Source organism: Canis lupus, chromosome 6 (genome assembly GCF_003254725.2).
Source record: "Canis lupus dingo isolate Sandy chromosome 6, ASM325472v2, whole genome shotgun sequence".
Classification (NCBI taxonomy): Eukaryota; Metazoa; Chordata; class Mammalia; order Carnivora; family Canidae; genus Canis; species Canis lupus.
Window position 1 is genome coordinate 14,912,993 of NC_064248.1, and position 13,053 is coordinate 14,926,045.

Genomic DNA, 13,053 nt, shown 5'->3' on the forward strand with positions numbered 1-13,053 from the left:
TGCTTCTGTTTTCTGCAAGAGATTTCAGGGAATTGGTATGAGTTTTTGCTTAAATATTTGGTGTAATTCCCCAGTGATGAAAGCATCTGAGTCTGGTACCTTATTTTTAGGAAGGTTACGTTTAATTCAACTTCCTGCAATAGATATAAGGCAACAGATTTTCTCTTTCTCTTCTTGCAAATTGTGATAGTTTGTGCCTTTTGAGGAATTGGTCCATTTCATATAAGTTATCATATTTCTGGGTATGGATCTGTTCATAATATTTCACAATTTTTCCTTGTCCCAGGGATTGGTAGTGATGACCCTTCTCTCACATATGATATTAGCGATTTGTGTCTTCATTGTTTAGTCTTGGTCAGCTTGCTAGATGTTCATCAATGTCCTTGATCCTTTTTTGAACCAGCTTTCGGTTTTGTTGTTTTTTTCTCAGGTGATTTCCTGTTTCCAATTTCATTGGCTTCTGTTCTAATTTTTATTACTTTTTTTCTTTTGTTTGCTTTAGGCTTACATTGCTCTTCTTTCTTTAGTTTTCTAAGATGGGAGCTTAGATGATTGATTTTAGATTTCTTTCCTAAAATATTCATTCATTGCTACATGTTCCTTCCAGGTCTTGCTGCACATTGTGTTAAGTTATGTTTCATTTCATTTAGTTAAAAATACTCTTTTATTTCTCTTAAGACTTCTGTGACCCCCGTGTTATTTAGAAGTGTTGTTTAATCTCTAAATAGTTTGAGATTTTCCAGCTATCTTTCTGTTATTGACTTCCATTTTAATTCCAGAGTGCTCTGAAAGCTTACTCGATATGATAGGTGTCCTTTTAAGTATGTTCAGGTGTGTTTTATGACTCAGAATGTGGTCTGACTTGGTGAATGTTCCATGAGAGCTGGAGAAGAATGTGTGTCCTGCTGTTGGCGGATGAAGTATTTTATCAATGTCAATTAGATCCAGTTGATTGATGGTGCTATTTGGTGCAACTATATCCTTACTGATTTTCTGCCTGCTGGATCTGTCAATTACTGATAGAGGGTGTGGAAGTCTCCAGCTATACTAGGAGATAGGTCTGTTTCTTCTTGCAGCTTTATCACTTCTGCCTCCTGTATTTTGACCCTCGCTTGTGAAGTGTATACGTGTTTAGGATTGGTATGTCTTTTTGGGAATATTGACCCCTTTATCATCATGTCATACCTCTCTAATCTCTGATAGGTGTTTCTTTTCCTGAGGTCTGCTTTGCCTAAGATTAATAAAGCTACCCCCATTGGCCTCGCTGTCTTTTGATTGAGGATAGCACAATGTATCTTTCTCTACCTCTTAACTTGTAGTCTGTGTGTGTTGGTATTTGTAAAGCAGTGTGGTGTTTGTAAAGTGTTTTGGTATTGTCTATAAAAAGACATATAATTGGATTTTTTTTAAATCCATGTTGACAGTGTCTTTCACTTGGCATGTTTAGATCATTCACAATGATACCGATCTAGTCTGTTTGGCAGCTGTGAATGTTTGTTAGCATTTTTTTGTGTGGGCACTTGTACTTTGGCTCTTTTTTACTCTTCCCTATTGATCTGCTTTATTTGGTTTTAACTGAGCATTTTATAGGACTACACTTCTTTCTTTTTTCTGTTAACTCATGAATTAATACTTCTTAAGTAATGCATCATCACGATCACCCTAGAGTTTGCAGTTGTGCACTAGTCTGAGTCCACTTTCACAGGTCAGCACTACCAGTTGTTGCACTTCCTTCCTGAGGCATGGCTGCCCCGTTCCTGCGAGCATTATCAGTTCCATTAGTGCACACTGAGGAAGAGAGATTGCGCTGGGCCCTTCTCTGAAGCTCATGCTTTCTTTATGTAGATCCAACTTCTGACTGCTACCAATTGCTTCTCTCTGGAGAAGGTCTTGTAATATATCTGGTGGGCAGGTCTCCTCCCAGAGATCCCACGTGCTGTTTTTGTCTGAGGATGTCTCTATTTCCCCTTCACTTGTGAAGGGTGGTTTCACTGAACACAGAGTTCCAGGCTGGCAGTTGTCCTCTCAGTACTTAGACATTTTGTTTCCTCTTGCCTCTCCCATGCTTCTGTGGGATTTCTCTGTTTGGTTTCCAGATATTTGAACAGGAGATGCCAGGGTATAGATTCTTTGGTATTGATCTTGCATGAGGTTCTCTGAGCTCCCTGGACCTAGGGTTTGGAAAAATCTCCCCTGATAGCAAAGTTTGCTCTGCCCCTGGGGTCATGGTACAGCTCCAATCCCTTTCATAGCTGCCCTTCATTCTGAGATACTCTGCTTTTCTCCTAATTTCTCTGCATTTCAGTTTAGAACATTTCTCTTACCACATTGCTCTGTCTTTATTTCCTCTGGCTCTTTCACTCCTCTGTTGTTTTCATCCTTACACACTGTGCTTGGGTTGCTTTATTTTTCTTATTTTTGCATTGATTGGGTGGCTCATTACTTTTTATTTTTCAGGGTTTCTAATATAGCCACAAAAATTACAGACTTCCTGCCATTTTCTTTTTTCTTGCATCATTTTCCTCTCTTTTATATTTTTTTCTATTTCTCCTCTTTTAGAGGTTCCTGTGCATATTTAATGTAGTAGGTGCTTAATGATATCTTTATCCCTTCTGGAACAATTTAAGGCCCCAGGCCTTCCTTAAAAGCCTTTATTATATTTTATATTCTTTTTTTCTGAATTTCTATTATTTTTAAATTGTATTTTTTTTAGTAGACGAATACTTTGGTGGGTGGTACCTCCCCATCCCAAAGTTGAGAAGTTATGAACAGGTGCACAGTGAGAAGCACACTCTACCTGTCCTGCTCACCCACCTGGCAGTAGCCAGGGGTTTGGTTGAACTTCCAGAGGGTATGTGTGCACAGGTGTGTGTGGGTGTGTGGTGTGCGCGTGCATCTCCTTCCTCACCCACTCCACAGCCTTTAGTGTCTCATAGCTATTTAAGTATCTAGTGTCTGTCACCATGTATTCCTTGTTGGTGGGCCAGGAGCTGCATTTGTCCACCTTGTCCCGCCCCGTGAGTTAGGTGTCTTGTGATTTCTCATAGTCATGTTGCCTAGGTTAGGACACGGTGTGAGTTCATAGCTGGTTTTCCTTTCTTGTTTCTCAGTCTTGCTTCTGGGATCCCCTACCTTTGTCCTGGAATATGTCCTGTGTGCCCTCCTCTCAGGGAGTCATTACTGGTGAGCGCTTCTCCACCTCCCACCCCCACCCCCACCCCCCACTCACTGTTGCCGCCCTTCCTCTGCCAGCCTGTGGGGGGGGGGGCCTCCCACCCACCCTCCACATGCTCTGGGAGGTCTGTGGCGTTTGGCACCTGAGGGTGGGTGATTTTAATCACTTCTGGAAGTTTCTTAGCTACTGTGTCCTTGATCGTTGCCTTCCTGTGCTTTCTGTTCTTTCTCTCTCATTCTGATAGAAACCCTCATTGTCCCTGTTCTGCCCTCAGCTGTCCTGCTGGCTCCTGTTTTCTCTTTGTCCTTTGTTCTCCTTTCCAGTTTCTTCTTAACATTTCTCTTCCCAAGCATGGAGTATGGAGTTTGCCTTCAGCCACACCTGAAGGCCATTTTTACTGATTTAAATTTTTAGATTGTTCTTTTACCTTGTTAAGCTTCATTTAGTCTTGTTTTTTGTTTAAAATTTGCTGGTTTCTTTGATGTATTGTTTCTCACTGATAATTTAAGTCCTTTTCTTTATTGTTTTAAACATACCATGCATACCTCTTTTGCTTTTTATTATATTACCTGAGTACTGTTGGTTTAATTCTCCTAATTATTGTGTTTGCAGGTCTGTTTTTATTTGTATTCTGGGGATTTTTATTTATTTATTTATTTACTATGACCTTATGATCCTTAGAACTTTCTCTTTGGAACTTACTTGATGCCTGGAGTGAGGTTCTTCTTTTGCAGCCAGGGTCTCTGCTTGCTCCCTCCCCATGCTCCTGCCCCATGCCCCATGCTCCCGCCCCATGCACCTGCGGTTTGGGCTGTTGTGTCATCGTCAGCCTGAAGTCATTGCTGATGTGTGAGCGTGTATGGTCTGTTTCATTCTAAAGATTGTCTGCTCTGGATACCGATCTTTTTAGTCCTGGTTCTCTGCTCTGATCTTCCACTCTGTTCAGGGACCATGTTTTTCCTTCTCCCCTGCATGAAGGGCTGATTCCATTCCACCCCAGGGAGGCTCTGGCTCTGGCTCCAGGGCTGGCCACTCTCTGTGGACTCAGGAGGAGCCCAGGAGGTTTAGAGTCTGTTGATATAAGAGCGCACATGTGAGGGACGGCATGTGTTTGGATCATGTGCCATGCACTTTTGTGTGGCAGAGCCCACAGAGTAGGGCGCCCCTGTTCTTTGGGAACTGGGGAGTGCATGGCTCATCCAGGCACTAGTCAGGGTGGTCTTGTCAGGTGGGAAAGTGGCATGTCACCTTTGGCCTCTGTCCCTGCCGGGGCTTGGCAGCACCTGAGGAGGCAGAGTCTGGAACCCTGTGAGCCAGGCTTTGTCATGCCTGCAGCTGCTGGCTGGTTTGCTGACAACCCCCAGCACACAACAGAGAAGGCCCAAAGAGAGGTGCCCCAGGGAATACTGGTCCCCCAGGGTTTGCACTCTGTTCAGGTCTCCTGTTGAGTGCTTTGTCTGTGATGTGGGGGCTTACGGTTGGTCGGTTGGTCGGTAGGGTGTGCCTCCCAGCATCAGAGCAGAAAGGCTGGAGGGGAGGAAACAGAATAGAGAGCCCTTGCGTGCCAGTCCAGGTGCTACGAACTGTGCCTGTTGCTTGGGGCTCACCAGGTTTTTGGACTTAGCATGCACCTTTACCCGTGTCCTCCCTCCTTTCTGCAGCCTCTTTTTCCTGATATCTGATGCTCAGAATACCCATCGGAGATTACAGAAGGCCACAGCCTGACCCAGCTCTTGGGGGCTGGATGCTAGTGTTCCTGGGCATGATGGGCTGCAGGGGGGCGGTGTGCCTGGGGGCCTGAGTCTTGAGTCCCCGGGACTGGCCCAGGATGAATGAGGGGAAGTGGAACCTGGCAGAGCTGTCCTTGAGATGGTGGCCGAATTGGTAAACTCACAGGGGAGGCTATGGGAGGAGCCTGGGGGGCAGAGGAGGGTAAGGGAGGAGCCTGGAGGGCAGAGAGGAGGGTAGACATCCTTTTCACAGCCAGACCTGTCAGCCTGGCCCTGTGGAGAAGAGTGCTTCTGGTGGGGGCCACTTTGGGCCATGGGGCGTGGGTGGCAGCTGAGATGCAGCCCACTGGGTGCTGGGGCAGAGCCTGTGTCCAGGCTGGCCCAGCACTGGTTGTTCTGTTCCAGGCTGCCCGCACAGGGGCCGAGGCTTCTCTCTCTCCTGCTTTCCTGCACCATTCTAAAATTGCTTCCACACCAATAAATATAAGCACAAGAGAGTAAATTTCATTTTTGTCAAATGCTCTTGGCTTTCCAGAGCATGTCAGGTGGTCAGGCTGTTCCTTTTCTTTGGTCTCTGTACCCTTAGAGGTGGTCATCTCCCCAACTCCTGCTGTTTTTAGGTGGGGCTGATGTCACCACAGAGACCTCTGTGCCCACAGCCCCTCGGGTTGGCCCCCTTCCTGTGGGAGACCCCCAGACCCCTGGTGCCTGGGCAGCTCTTGGCAGGTAGGAGGAGGACTTGCTCATGAGCTCAGAACTGCTCCCTGGTCCACCATGAGGGGCTCAGTGCTCACCTGGGTTCATCTTCCAGCCGCTAAGAGGGGGTGCTGGGATCCACACCCAATGGAGAGGGAACCTCGCCCACATGGGCCATTTCATCCTGGGTCCCTTGGCCTGGCCCCTTCTCTCATGGTGGGAACATGGGGACTGTGGGCTGCTGGCTGGGAACCCTACCCCTCCAGGCTCTCTGAGCCACCTTCCTCAGCTCTGGGCCTGCCCAGCACAGGGTTGAGGAGTGGATAAGCCAGGCCACACCTCTGTGAGCATCTTTTCCAGCTCTGCACTGGTGAGTTGTAATGGAGACAGTCTGGTGTCAGAAAGAAGAGAAACAGAACAGCCCAGGGCACTGCCCCCTTCCATTGGGCCAGCGAGCCCAGGACAGGCAGAGCTCGTTGGTGCTGTGGGCTGGCCCTGGCCCCCTCCTTCCATGTCCCTCGTGACTAGATGTGATCGTTACCCCAGCCCTTCTGCGTTATGTTCCTTAATGATCTTGGCTCATCTTTTAGACCCCCTGTGGGTTGTCATGCCTCTGTTTTTGCACAAAAAGGGTGAGTTGAGAGAGATTAAGTCACTTGCCCAGGGTTTCACAGCTGGCTAGTGGTGAAGTTAGGATTTGATCCCAGGTTTGTGTGACCCCAGAGGTGAACCTCCCCAGTGCTTGTCATTGTCCAGTAGCTGGAGGCCCCTGGCTATGTTGCCCGAAGCTCCCTGAGAGACCCCTCCCAGCAGCAGGGAGCCTTCTGCTGGGGGCATTAGGGCCTGTTAGGATCAGAAGCCTCTAGAGATGTTCCTGCTCTCAGCCTGTCACCTTCGAGTACAAGGGCGTATTAAGGGCTTGATCTGGTGAAGATTTATTGCATGTGTGTATGCAGCTCATACACATGCACGCACATACACATGCTCTCAGAAGCCCTCCCCTTTCCATGTCTCTGGCTGAATCTGTCGCTTGTCTTGGGTTCTCTCACCTTCCCCGTGGTTCTAGGCCTTTGTTCTCCTGCCCATGGCTCTGTTCATTGGCCCAGACTCATGGGAGCCTTTTCCTTTGCCTGCAGACAGGCTGACCTCAGACCACGTGTGCAGAAGTCTCCCTTCCCTGCTGTAAGCCACAGTCTTTTGGGAGCTCATAGGCTGACATATGAAAACATTCCTGCCATCATGGAACCCTGCAAACCTGGAGCAGTGCTGGCATGAGGGACAGGCAGGGCGTAAGGCTCCTCCCTCCTGGGGCTTGAGCAGAAGGAAAGAGAGATGCCAGCAGTGAGCAGAGTGTGGTGAGAGCTGTGCTGGGTAGCCGTGTAGCCAACAGCCTGGACTGGACATGTCCTGTGTGACCCAGGGGTCAGTATGGCTGAGAAATCTTGAGGGACAGGTGGGGGACAGGTGGGAGGCAGGTGGCCTTTGCCATCGTCGAGGGCAGGGCTTCTTGCATTGATCCCCGTGGGTCCCAGGTCATGCACCATGTGGGGAGGTAGGGCAAGGACATGCTTCCTGTGGATGACCTGACAGCATCTGCTGATGGATTAGATGGGGAGGGTCCTTGCTCAGACTTTGTGTTCCACCCTTTGTCTCCCTCTGACTCCGTCCTGCCAGGGTGCTCTTGCCGGGGCTCCCAGCACCTGCCAGCTCCCTGAATTGGGCCAGTGCCCATCCTCTCTGTGCAGCTTTGATGAGCAGTTCAGCACCTCTGTGCTTCCACTTCCTTCCAGAAGACCGTGGCCTGGACTTGATGGTCATTCTTTCCCAGTGTCAGGATTGGCTCCCCACCACCACTGAGCATTGCTCAGGTGCTCCATCCCATCGTTCCCACAGAAAGAAGCATTGATTTGTCCAGAACCCCTCATCTCTGCCCTCCTCAGGTTCTGGGCCCTCTGGGGGGCGTATTCCAGAGGACCCCTCCTATCCTTGGTACATACCTACCTGGACAGCTCAGCACTGGTTAAAGAGGTGGGCAGGGTCATGAGCTGTCTGTCCTGGAGTCAGGCACTGGCCTGTCAGTCCTCACTGAGAGGCTCCATCTACAGGGTGGAGGGGCACAGTCTCCCAGCAGTCCGGCTCTTTGAGGCCTGGGGGCAGGCGGGCCAGTGAGTGTGACCCCCAGATGTGAGGTGGCTGGGGCCAGCGTGCTCATTCTCAGACGACTGGGGCTGATGAGAACAGAGCAGAGTCTCAGGCACTGCTGTCGATTGGTGGGATTGGTGGCTCCCCTGGGTGGCGACACCTCAGGGGTCGGGGCCTCCACTGCCACTATGCCTGCAGTGCCTGCTTCACCTCTGTGTGGGTGATCCTGCCTGCATCCGTGTGGAGCTGCCCCGAGTTCTGTGATGAGCAGTTGTGCTGGCTTTCACACAGGACTGCTCCAGGCCCAAGGAGAGGCGCTTGGTGGGAAGCAGCCTCTTGTTTGTGCTTTGGGTGCGACTCAGAGGCTTCTGCACAGACCAAGTGCCTGTTTGTTCAGGGATTAATTGCCGACATTTGCTCAAGTGGAAATGAAGCAAACTTTACCACAAGCAGAATTGGTCATTAAAAACTCATTATCAAATCAAACCGGCACATTTCTTGGTCTTTTACTGGTAATGACAAAACAATTTCTTTAACAGGTAGAACAACAAACTTGCTAGTTTGTGTACTTCTCTTCACCTGCCTCGGCGCGCTGGGAGATGTGATGGAGGGGCCTTGCACTGAAAGGCAGCATTGTGGGGATTTATGGGTCAGTTGAAGGGGACAATTGCAGCTTGTTTATGCAAGGAAGATGCCCCCAGCCCTCCGGGGCGCCGGCACTCTGGTAGCCACAACTCTGGTAACCAGCTCGAACCGTAAAAGTCAATATGAAGATAGAGGATTCCAATAAAATAAGGACACTCGATAAACCTTCCTGTGGAAACAGATTTCCCACGGATGTGTGACCAGTTTCAGGTGGATTTGTAACTTTAATTTCTCACTTATTGAATTTCTTGTCAGCCTCTAATTGTGGAGTCCACACCAGAGTGATGACCGGGTCTGAGGCCCATGAGCCCTGCACCTTCCTCCTGTCTCACCTGAGAAGGAGGGCCTCTCCCACCGAGAGAACACTAAGCTGGAGGCCATTTCGGGTCCATAAATGTGCCTTTGAGCCTGTGCGCTATGGGCCGTCCCTATGGCGTGTCTGGACGCCCTGCTCTGGAGAGTCAGGGGCCGAGAGGTAGTGAGGCCGTGTCAGGGCTGGTGCAGGATGCACCTGTGAACCTGTGGAGATCTGTTTGCTGACATGGGTAAGATCGTTGGGCCTTGCTTATTGGGCAGTGCGTGTATGCAGCATCCGTGACGGCATTGATCTTCACATCCATCCTTTGAGACTAGCAGATTACCCCACTAATCTGGGAATTGAGGATGGGGATGAATGCTCTGGCCTCGGATGCCCAGCTAGCCTGGGGCAGAGTTGAGATCAACCTGGCCCTTGTAAAACCTGCCCTTTCTTTTGGGCCTGTGCTGCCCTAAGCAGAGGCGTGGAGCTCTGTGTCCAACACACCAGCACCAATCTCTCTGGACTCACGTTTGTGAAAAAGACTCTCAGGCCCCACCAGATCTCAGCAGATCTCAGACTGAGCTGACATCCCACAAACACCCCAAGATGTTTTCAAGCATGAGGGTATGAAGAATGTGCTTAGAGTGCCTGGGCTTCCTGCACGATTACTTGATTGTCTCTGTGTAGGCTTCCCAGGCGATGGCAGGAGGGTAGGTGCCAGCTCCCAGCTCAGGCTGGGGATCTGTTTAGGCTGGGGAAGAATCCAGGCCCACAGTCAGGGAGTGAGGAAGGGTGGTGAGCGACCCACTGGAGAGACAGCAGCTCCTTTCCTGGCATGGCTACCCTTTGTACAGCCCCTCCAGAGTCTGCTGGACCCAGGGACACCTTGGGTCTCTGCAGCCTTTCCTGGCTGGCCTCCAGAGGGTTGTCTCCCTCCACAAACTCTGAGGATGGGATCTTCCAGTTCTGGGCAGGAGAAGCTGTCCACCTCTCCCAGGGCCCCTGACTCTGGCTCATGCTCAGCCTTAATAGGCATTTCTAGCAGAGCACTACTGAGCAGTAGCTTCTCTGTGGTTTAGTCCTGACGTCTTCCACAAAACCTGGGTGCATCTTTGCACAGCACCCACATTGCCCAAGAAATGGAGAAAGGGTGCTGAGCAGGGCAAGTGTCTCTGTGCTCTGGGGGTGTGGGCACAGGCATCCCATGAGCTCTGTGGGGAGACAGACAGGGAGCTCGCCCAGGCCAGAACTGTTTAGTAGGGGGTTTGGGGTGGTTCAGAGTCTGGACGGGTCTTGCTTGGCTTCTCACTCTGATCTGGACGCCTCTGAGAGGAGGATGGATCTCTCCTCTCTCCTGCTGCGTGGAACATCACCCAGAATGTTCCTGGCTCAGAGGCCAGGTCAGAAGTCATAGGAGGTAGGATATTCAAACCCATTGCCTGGCATGGGGCAGAGAGCTCCTGCATAGCTGGGGGAGTCAGCAGGCACAGGGAGGGATCTCTGGCCACTGTAGGTCTCCACAAACCCTGTGGCTCAAGGCCACCCAGGCAGTCGTAGGACCATGCTGGATCCTGGTTGTGCTCAGGCTACTGGTTCAGAGCTGCTATGGGGGCCCTGTTGTGGCCTAGCTGGGCTCTGTCAAGCCATTGTGAGTCCAAATGATACTGAGCTCTTTGAGGGGCCATGTGAGGCCACTCTGTCCTGATGACCTGCCCTCTGTGCCCACAGGAACGGGACGGAATGCGTGCCATCCTGGGTTCCTATGACAGTGAGCTGACCTCGGCCGAGTACTCACCCCAGCTGACTCGTCGCATGCGTGAGGCCGAGGACATGGTGCAGAAAGTACACGCCCACAGCTCAGAGATAGAGGTGAGTGTGCAGGCGGGCGAGGGCCATCCATCCACCTGTCTTCTGTGTGTTGGCTCTGAGCTCTGACCCATTGCCCCGGGAGAGGAGGGCCCACAGAGGGGCTGCTGGTGGTACTGTTGTTAAAATGCAGACATTCAGCTGCATGGGGAATGTCAGCCCCAGCTGTACTAGTGAGTCATCATAAATATAAGTGCATTAATAGCCATTTTATTACAACACATTTGACTCCACATGAAACATTAATGAAGAGAGTTTTGCAGGGAGGACTCCCTGACACCTTCAGTCATCCCCAGCATTTTTTACATTGGGAGATCCCTCCTGTCTGTGCACGCCCTGTGTGCCCTAATCAGTTAATTGCAAGGCTGATAGTTTAGCACCTCCAGTGCCATCGGTGTGGGGTTTTTTTATGTCAGGGTAATGAGGGGCTGTTGTTGACTAGCATGGCTACCCTGTCTTGCCTCCTGGTCCTGCACATTTGGCCCTTAGCCCTGAGGCTCCCAGCACAGGCTCAACCCTCCTCGTGAAGGGTTTTAGGCAACACGAAATGCAGAGGCTTCCAGCAGACAGATGGGCACTGGCTTTGTTTCACCTCTTTGCCAGTGGCTCCCATTCTCTTCCTGTCTTCACCTCCCGGAGTCCTGCCTGCTTGCTCAGGAGAGAAAGTTCCCAACTCCCTTGTTTCCCTTTCTGTGGTCAGCAATGTAGTGGGGAATCACCCCAGCCTTCGTGTTCACCCCTCTGGAGTCCTGGGCGAGTGCTCACAGGTGGAAGATAGCCAGGCTCAGCTAGCTTCACCAACACAACTGTCTTTTCCTTTTTGTCCTGGTCACTGTCCTCTTTCCTCCTGCATGGGGGCACAGATCGGCCCTTCCAGGAACAGGTCAGTCTCTTGCTGCTTGTCTGCCCTCCTCCCAGGTCAGACTGACCCAGATTGGGATGGAGACACCCCCCCCACACACCCGGTCCAGCCCAGAGCTCCTGCTCCCTGGAATCCCATCTTAGGCTGGGCGCTAATCCTGAGACACAGCTTTAGAGCCCTGGGTGCTGGCCCTGCTTGCCATCCTGCCTGCTGGAGCAGAGGCCCTGGTCTTCCAGGAAAGCCATCCTGGCAGTCCAGTTCATCCCCACATGCCCTTCACACCCTGTCCTACACAACAGGCTCTCTTAGCTTTACAAGAACCCACCTGAGCCCATGCTGCTATCTGCAGGAAGGACCAAGCATAGGGAGACTGACATCCAGGCATTCCTAGGTCAGGCCTACTGGTCACTGTCCCCTAGCCTTTCTGGAACATCAGGGAGCAGGTGAAGAGAAGCTTACTGACCTCAGGTGTTAGTGATCAGCAGCCCATTCCCCCCAACCTGCAACAAGTGGAGGCAGCATGTAGGTCAGTGCACTGTGGAGGTCAGATCTGGACCCTGTCCCTTCCTGCTCAGAGGCCTGGGTCCACCCCATCAAGAGCTGTGAACCTCTGGCCCCCACCAGGTGGCAGCAGATGAAGCCATGGGTCCTGCTCTGTGTACAGGCCTTGGGTGGGGATGGGGGGGGGGGTCTCCTTGGCCTCTGTTCCTTCTCCTCTCGTAACTGAGACCCCCCTCTGGCCTCCCTCCAGCCCTTTCTTGGAACCTGTGCTGGGGGAAGGGTGTCCTTCCCGGAAGGCTGATGCTAGCTCTCTAGCACATGTCGTTGGGGCCATGCAGGATGCGGCGAGGATGAGGGGCCCTGGGTGAGGTGGCATGGCGATGCCTGCCACGTGCAAGATCCACAGAGCTCCTTCTGCCAGAGGACTGGTGCCTGGCGAGCTCAGTTCTGTGCTAGCTGCTACTGGAGCTTAGGCACCTCTGCCCTCAGGGCTGGCCACGGGATCAGGATGCAGGTGTGGTGTGAGGAAATATATGGGGAGCCCTGCCTGGTCCACCTTCAGGGACATCCTTCATCCTCACAGAGGCCACATTGGTCATGCTATCCCATGTCTTATAGTCTAGTCTGGTCCTTCAGCAGCCAGAATGGGGATAATCCTAAGGGGTTTCTTCTGATCACTCAGTGATGTCACAGAAGTGCACCAAGAGGCACAAACATAGCAAGTAGCATTTTCTGTGGTCCATGGAGGGTAATAGGTATTTTGATGGCAGTATGATGTAGAAGGGTATAAAAAGTGGAGATGCATGAAATACTCACCTGGTTCCCATGCATTATAGCCAGTGGCCCCGTCAACAGTGTGGAAACCAGTCTCCCTTTGTGGGCCCCATGAAGTCATTAGCTGCCCCACAAGTGGCCATTCTCATGTGGGCTCTAGGGTGGCTCTGTAGGCATGTTGGAGAGTATGTAGCCCCTAAAGCGAAGGGCCGACTTTCTGTCAAGACTTTCTCTCTTTCTCAGTACCACGCAGCCTCTCCTGTGGCACTGGGGCCACCTGGTGTCCCTGACGTGAGGTCACTGCTGGTGGGCGCCCCTGGAGCTACTTGCCATCCACGAGAAGGTCTGAGCCAGGGAGAAGGTG

The 13,053-nt window shown here is 51.3% G+C and overlaps 1 protein-coding gene across 7 annotated transcripts in view; it reads left to right on the plus strand.

The window, feature by feature from the left end:
• The window catches only part of MAD1L1 (mitotic arrest deficient 1 like 1), a 347,527-nt gene that overhangs the window by 177,698 nt on the left and 156,776 nt on the right, over positions 1 to 13,053 (plus strand). For all 7 annotated transcript variants that reach the window (XM_035718311.2, XM_025416062.3, XM_049111198.1 and 4 more), the window contains one exon: positions 10,415 to 10,555. In XM_035718311.2, the coding sequence (XP_035574204.2) occupies positions 10,415 to 10,555 (141 nt within the window). The remainder of the gene's footprint in view (positions 1 to 10,414; positions 10,556 to 13,053) is intronic.